Source organism: Dasypus novemcinctus, chromosome 2 (assembly GCF_030445035.2).
Source record: "Dasypus novemcinctus isolate mDasNov1 chromosome 2, mDasNov1.1.hap2, whole genome shotgun sequence".
Classification (NCBI taxonomy): Eukaryota; Metazoa; Chordata; class Mammalia; order Cingulata; family Dasypodidae; genus Dasypus; species Dasypus novemcinctus.
Window position 1 is genome coordinate 198,708,800 of NC_080674.1, and position 8,480 is coordinate 198,717,279.

The following is an 8,480-nucleotide window of genomic DNA, read 5'->3' on the forward strand; positions in this document are numbered from 1 at the left end:
CCGAGGGATGGCAAATGATTTTTATAGACATAAGAAAGGAATTTAGCTTGACTCCTATCGATAGGAGGAGGATGTTTTTGTCCTATTGGGTGGGCTTAGGGTAGGTGGGCTTTATTTTGTATTAGGTAATTAAAATTTTTTTTTTTTAATTTATTTCTCTCCCCTTCCCTCCCCCCCAACTCCGGTTGTTCTCTGTGTCTATTTGCTGTGTCTTCTTTGTCCACTTCTGTTGTTGTCAGCAGCACGGGAATCCGTGTTTCTTTTTGTTGCGTCATCTTGTTGTGTCAGCTCTCCATGTGTGCGGTACCATTCCTGGGCAGGCTGCACTTTCTTTCGCGCTGGGCAGCTCTCCTTACAGAGTGCACTCCATGCACTTGGGGCTCCCCTACACGAGAGACACCCCTGTGTGGCAGGGCACTCCCTGAGTGCATCAGCACTGCACATGGGCCAGCTCCACACGGGTCAAGGAGGCCCGGGGTTTGAACCGCGGACCTCCCATGTGGTAGACAGACGCCCTAACCACTGGGCCAAGTCCGCCGCCAGATCATTAAACATTTACTTTGTTATTTTAAAAAGTCTTCCAATACCAGAAAAGCAGACTATGAAGGACATGGATATTCCAGTAGATCTTCTGCAAAGTTAAGACAATGTGGCCAAATGTACAGAAATGAAACTTGCTAAAAAAAAATGAGTTCTAGGAGGGGACTTTTATAAATGACCTGGCTGACAAATGCTTTTTCAGAAATTATTTATTTTATAAGAATCTTCCCAACAAACCATGAAACACTGGGGACATTCCTTTGTGGTTATTTATTGAAACATAGTACATTGATATTTGTGTTTCAAAGTTAGACACACAGTTGATCATAGTCTAAGGACAATATTCTGTAAGGACAATTTCAAAAATGGATAGGAAAAAGTGTCACTTTTGTGAGGTTAATATAAAGATGCATAACCAAGTCATGTTGGATGAATGGAAAAGGTGGTAACTTGTGCTTTTTAATTTAAGATACTTTTCCAAACGTTAAATTTTAATTCGTTGTCAAACTTCCACATGGAAAGGAATGATTTCCTGTTTTCATCTAAATTTACTTTAAATAGCTGAAGCCCAAGGAAACAGTTACTTAAAACAATTTAATAGTGAAATATCTATACAATTAAGAACATTAAAACTAGGGCAGTGATAGTTGAATAAAGTCTTAAAAATATATAACAGCAAACAACTGGGAGGCTGTTTATAGATAAAAAGATAGATGCTATCAAACTTCATAAGAGAAAGTGCAGGTGCTTTGGAGGTACAGAAAGTGCACATCATGTACAGCAAGTTCATGGATTTGTTCTTTTATGTGAAATGCACATGCATGTTTTTCTGAAGAAAATAAAACTGAAACAGAATCTTTATGAATATGTAAGTGTCAATCAAGATTAATTTAAAGTATTTAGGGGAACTACCAGTGATGGCTGTGATTGGTGATTATGCTGACTTGTCAACTTTAAACAATGCTGGTTCTGAAGTCTCTTGTTTTGCTTTGTTTTGTCCTCCAGATAGACACACTATGATTTATCTTCTCCCTTGTGAATGAACATTAATTATGTTGCCATGAAAAACTGGCTTGTTTCCGAAACTGTCGTTGGAATCTCAGCAAACACCTTCCTCCTTCTCTTCCGCATGTTCACACTCCTTCAGGATTGCAGGCCCAAGTCCACTGATGTGACCGTCTGTCACTTGGCCTTCGTCCACATAGGGATGCTCCTCTCCATGGCCTTCCTGGTGTTCACAAACATGTTTGGGTCCCAGCGTGTTCAGGACGACGTCACCTGTAAGGCCTTGTTGTACATGGCCAGGATCATGAGGGGCCTCTCCATCTGCACCACCTGCCAGCTGAGCGTGCTCCAGGCCATCACCACCAGCCCCAGCTCCTCCCGGTTGGCAAAGTTCAAGTTTATCCCCCCACATGACATTGTCCATTTCTTCCTTTTCACCTGGTTCTTAAATATGTCACTCTGTAGCCACCTGCTTGTTTACGCTGTGTCTTCTTCAAACATGTCTGGGTGCAACCTGATGTTTGTCAGTGAGTGCTGCTCATTTTCTCTCATGAGCTCTATCATCAGGAGCATGCTGTTCATACTGTCACTATTTAGGGAAGTCGCCTTTGTGGGAGTCATGTTGCTCTCAAGTGCATACACCGTGATTCTCTCGTACCGACATAAGACACGTTCCCAGCACCTTCACAGCACCAGGTTCTCGCCAAGACACTCCCCAGAGAAGCAGGCTGCCCAGACCATCCTGCTGCTGCTGAGCCTCTTTGTGCTTGTGTACTGGGTAGAACTCATCACCTTTTCCTTTCCTTTAATTTTAAGGTCGCAGCATCCAGTCATCTGGGATGTGTTCCGGCTTCTGGTCAATGCCTATACTACAGCCAGTCCATTGGTGTTAATTAGTTCTGATAAAAGTATAGCCAAAGTTTTGCAACACATGTTGGGGAAGAACCATTAACAAGTAAATTAATGGTGGAATTTGTTTTCAATACACTCTTCTGGTGTCAGATACTTTATTCATGTAGCGTAGCTTTTGCTACTGGATTCAAGCCAGTAACTTTGAATCACATGCCTCCAGCCTTTGTGGATCATATTACCCAAAGTCGAAGTTGCATTGATTTTTTCTGCTTGCCAATTCTTAGATAAATGTAGCAAAAGATATATGTTTGCTACTCAGCTATTCCTTGAAGAATCATTATAATTCTTTTACTATTCCTTTAAATCTTTTAATGATATTTTAGAAGTTTGATAATGTTTATGAATTCCAAAAATAGATACTGGATTGTGTTTGTAAACTGGTCTGTTCCTCTGGATATGCTAGATTCTATTATCTTCAGAGGTTTCACTTTTATTTGATTAAATTATGATTAGGGCTTTGATACAGCCACATCAGTAGGATGTTACATCCCCACCCCCTTGGTGTAGGGGGATTCAGAGAGAAAAGAACAAGGCAGCGTAGTTAGTTGGAGATTTTGGATTCTGGAATCCCAGGAAGTGAACACACAGGAGAAGAACAGAGAGGAACAGAGATGGCTCCATAGACACTGCAGAGGCCCTGGGAAGAAACAGAGCCTGATAGTCTACAGCTGACCTTGGGGAGAGAACAGAGCAGCTGAACCCTGAGAGGAATGAGCCCAGAGATGAATGAACCCAGGGAGTGAGAGGAAACTTATCCCAGCGTACTGCTGATATTGGAAGAAGTGGAGACCATCAAGCCTTCCAAGGGAGATGGAGACTGAGCCCTTGCAGACGTCAACAGCCATCTTGCTCCAACATGTGGCAACCGACTTTGGTGAGGGAAGTAACTTACACTTTATGACCTGTGCCTGCAAGCTTCCATCCCAAATAAATCCCCCTTATAAATGTCAGCAGATTTCTGGAAGTTTGCGTCAGCACCCCTCTGGCTGACTAATACACATATATTGTTTGGAATTTTCTATTGTCATAAAATGTCTCAGTTTTCATGCCTTTGGATATATGTTTATTTTGTCCTTATTCATTGAAGATATATTATTAATATTAGGCTTACACATTTACCTTGTTTGACCTTTTTTCATTCCCTCAAGTATTTGAAACTGTTATCCTCTGGGTTGTGGTTCTTTGGCTGCTGTGGAGATTATGCTATTACATTGTTATCATTATTCAGAGATCATCTGGTTTTCCTCTCTGACTACTTTAGAATCCTACATGATTTTGTTTTACACATTATCATCAAAATAGTTCTCTGTGAGGTTTTATTTCTCTTTATCCTACTTTGGAAAGATTGTGTTTTCTGAAATTGAGGGTTTTTTTCATTTTCATTTTTTGAAATTTTGTAATACATGTCATTGTTATGGCTCTTTTATTGTCTTTTCCCTCATAGAAATCCAATTAAGGGTATTCTTTTTTCCTTTAGACATCATCTACATGTAACATTTGTATTTTCTGTATCTTTTCTCTTTTTTCTGCTCTTTGGCAGCAAATTCTTTCTTCAGCATTCTTTAATTTGATGTTTAATCTACACCTCAATTTTTAATTTTTCTTACTACAGGGGTTCTTAATGTTTGAAGATTTCAGGGGAAAGATTTCAGGGGTCCTTGAGCATGCACTGAAAATTTTAATTTAAAGACATTCCAGTGTTGGATGTCATAAAACTCTCTGCTGCTAAATTCTGAGAAGTGGTCCTTGGTTTTCACCTGATTGGCAAAGTGGTCCATGGAGAAATGACTTGTCTTTTTCAAAACTGGTGAAGTGTTGGTTTACTCTGACTTATACACCCTTTCTTCCAAATAAAGAATTAAAATTTGAAATCAATTCTGCTGGATTCAGGGCTCAACTGGCATCTGAGCCACCTTAAATTTTCAGTCTCTGAGACCTTGATTTAATAGCTATGTTGAAAGTCAACTTCAATTAAAAGGAGCAGAAGAATCATGAATAGGGAAATTATAAATGAGTAAAACTGTGTTATATTGAGGAAAGAGATTATCATATATTTCCAAATAGGGCCTGCTGAAGGGATGAGGATGTCCTATGGTACTCAGATACCCCTGGAATGTTTGGGAGCTCTTTTGTCTGAAGCTTCATTTACAGTGCCAGTTAGGAAAATCTGCCTGAGACCTGCATCAGCGTAATCTCCAGAATGACCTCCAGATTCACACTGAAATCACTTAGCTATAAAAATTCTTTTAATTTAGTATTTTCCCCTTTAATCAAGGTCTTTTTCCAAATGCATTCCTGGTTGACAATTTGTAATCATCCCTCAGCCTAAGGGAGGCCTATACCTGGAATCAAGGCCCACAGTGGGTAAAGGTGGTGAGTTTATTTGCTGAGTTTGGCTTAGAGAGAGACCAAATATGAAGGAGGTTTCCTAGACAATTTTCTTAGGCATTAATTATAATTAGGCTGCATTTCTTTGTTACAGGAATAAGGTTCATAAGTACCAGCATTAAGATTGAAGCTTGGCCTATAAGCCTGTTTTCTTTTAGTAGACCAGACTTATATATTCCAGATATTTTTACCATTTTGTTTGAGAAAGTCACAGGACTTCTCCAGGATGGAAGTTAAATAATTTGTTAGGTACTGTGTGGACCTCTATCTATTGAGTAAACATAACTATGACAACATGAATACATTCATTCCCTTAGAAGTATGCTTTACGTGCATTTTCCCCATGTATAACCCTACTACCAACACCCTGTACTAGTGACTTACCTCTGATATAGAAAATGAAAGAACAATCTTATAGTTATGTTCTTAACCACAATCCTTGGCCACCCTAGAGTTCACTGAATTATACAGTCAACTGTTTTATCCTCTAGCTTTTCTTCTAGCATCTTCCCCTTTCAACCAAGTTCACACTCACACTTGAACACTGTTAATTACACTCATATCACGGTGAGAATACCTCCCTCCATTTCCAAATTATTACAACCAACCTAATTATAAATTCTTCAAAGATTAAGCATTGGCCCACCAATCTCTACCATTGTTCTATGTCCTGGAAAGCTCTCCTCCAGACTCTACCGTCATCAGTCAGCTCACTGTCTTTACTTCATGGCAGTAAGATCATGGAAGAGTTGTCTGTTTTTATCTGGCTTAACATAAAGTTCTCAAGATTTATCCATGTTGTCACATGAGTCAGTATTTCCTTGCCTCTAACAGCTAAATAATATTCCATCATAGATATATGTATTACATATTGTTTATCCAATTATCTGTTGATGGACACCTGGCTTGCTTCCATTATTTGGCAACTGTGAATAATACCATTATGACAATTGGTGTGCCTTTATCAGTTTGTGTCCTGTTTTCAATCTTATGGGTATATACCTAGTAGGGGATTGCAAAATCATATGGCAATTCTATACTGAGAATCTGCCATATTGTCCTCCACAGTGGCTGCACCATTCTCCATTCCCACCAACAGTTAATGAGTGTTCCAATCTCTCCACATCCATACCAACACTTGTAGATTATGTTTTAAACTTATTGCTAATTGGAGTTTATCATTCATACATGAACATACATAAAAAATAAGTATATATTAAAAGTTGCAAACCTGAAAAATAGACTTCCATATCATCATACAGAGCTACCATACATCAGGTCATAAACAACAACTTGTATTGCTGTTAAACAACTGTTAAAAATGATGAAAATGTATCAATGTATTAGGCAACCAAAAGGAGTGCTGATGCAAAGTATCAGAAGTCTGTTGGCTTTTATAAAGGGTATTTACTTAATGTAAAAGCTTTCAGTTACATGGGTCTTAAATATTCCACCTCAAGGTACCATAAGAAATACTTCCTCACCAAAGTCTATTGCCACATGTTGAAGCGAGATGGCATGTGATGTCTGTGAGGGTTCAGATTTCCTCTTTCCCCTTAAGCCTCTGCAGTCCAGATTCTTCTGATCTAAGCTATAGATTGGCATAGGGCTCATCTCTCTTCTTAGGGTTCATTTCTTTCCAGACTCAGCTGCTCTGTTCTCTTCGCGAGGTCAGCAGCAACCTGTCAGGTGAATGGCTTACTTCTCTTCCTGGGGCCTCTGCCGCAATCTACAGAGCTGTCATTCTTTTCCTGTGTATCTGCTTCTGTGTTCTTGATGGAACACATAAAGCCCACCAAGGAGGCGGTTGAATCAAAGTCCCAATCTTAACATCATTTAATCAGAGGCATCTCAGCTGAATCTAACACAAAGCATACCACACACAAAGGAACAGACCAGTTTACAAACATAATATATACGTATCTCTTTTTGGAATTCATAAATAATATCAAACTCCAGCAATCACCAATGTATTAATACTAGCTATAGCCAATATCATACATTTGGTGTATTTTTCTCCCAACCTACCTGGTTGATGAGACTTTGTGGTAGTATTGTATATGTGTTATAGTTAATGAGAGAATTTTCTCTTATTTGTTCTAGCTACAGGATTTATTGTGTTATACAAGCCCGTGTTTTGTACAATCCATTCAAAGGGTATGCTCAGTGGCTCTCCTATTCAGCACAGAGTTGTGCTGTTATCATCTCCGTCAATCATAGAGTGCTTTCATTACTACCCCAAAAGAAAAATCCCCATTCCCTCTTTGAGCCCCCTATTGCTTTCCCTTAGAATTGATGTAATAACTTCCTTGACAATGCTGCAAAAATACTACAATATTACTGTTAACCATCAACTATAAGTTATATTAGTTGTAATTTTCCCATGAATCACCATATATTTACACTCTTTAAAGGAAGAAAAATCTTACACTTATACTAGGGACCACAATCTTCATCCACCACAGAAATCACTGTTGTACAAACCCTGGATTATTCTCTAGCTTCTTTTAAATTTACATACAAACCTACAGACTGCTTCTTTCCTCCATACTCACATTCATATCAGCAGTGTTAACTATACTCCCTGTAACGTACTACCATTAACTCTATTCATTTCCACATTTTAAAAATAAATGTTAATAAAATTCGACATGCCTTAAATATCAGCTCCAATTATCAACAAATATTCTAACTCCTAGTAACCTATACTCTAGAATGTAACTCTAAGAGCTTATGCATAGAATTTAGTTCATGTTGGTGAGACATACAATACTTGTTCTTTTCTGTCTGACATTAAACTCCAGATAGTGTCCTCAAGGTATATCCATGTAGTCATACACATCCTGATTTCTAGTCTTCTTTCAGCTAAATAGTATTCTCTTGTATGTATATACCACATTTTGTTTATCGACTCATTGGTTGATGGACACTTGGGTTGTTTTCATATTGTAGCAGTTGTGAATACTGGTGCAATGAACATCAGTGTGCAAATGTCAGTTTGTGTCCTTGCTTTCAGTATTTTTGAATATTTTCCTAGTAATGAAAATTCTGGAACATACAGGAGGTCTATGTTTAGTTTCTTGAGGAACCACCAAACTGTCTTCCACAAAGGCTGCACCATTGTACATTCCCACCCACAGGGAAGGAGTGCTCCTAATTCTCCTATCATCCTATCCAGCACTAATTGTTTTCTGTTTTTGTAATAACAGCTTTTCTATAATTTCGGAAATGGTATCCCAGTGTAGTTTTGATCTGTATTTCACTAATAGCTAATGACATTGAACATTTTTTCATGTGATTTTTGCTGTTTATATTTCCTCTTTGTCTAATCAAGTCTTTGGCCCTTATTTTAATTGGGCTACTTGTATTTTTGTCATTGGGTTGTATGATCTCTTTATATAGCATGGATATCAAATTCTTATTGGATATATGGTTTCCAAATATTGTACCCATTAAGTAGGCTGCTTTTTCACTTTCTTGACAAGATTCTTTGAAGCACAAAAGTGTTTAAGTCTGAGGGGTCCATTTATGTATTTTTTCTTTTGTTGTTCACACTTTCGGTATAAAGTTTAAGAAACCACCACCTACCACAAGATCTTGAAAATGTTTCCCTACATTTTCTTCTAGGAGTTTAT

General features: G+C 38.3%; 1 protein-coding gene across 1 annotated transcript; it reads left to right on the forward strand.

Annotated features, from left to right (window-relative positions):
- Positions 1-1,600: 1,600 nt before the first annotated feature.
- LOC101430604 (vomeronasal type-1 receptor 90-like) lies at positions 1,601-2,497 on the forward strand. The gene has a single exon (XM_004452329.3). It carries the CDS (start codon positions 1,601-1,603, stop codon positions 2,495-2,497), a length of 897 nt encoding a protein of 298 aa, XP_004452386.1.
- The last annotated feature ends 5,983 nt before the right edge of the window (positions 2,498-8,480 follow it).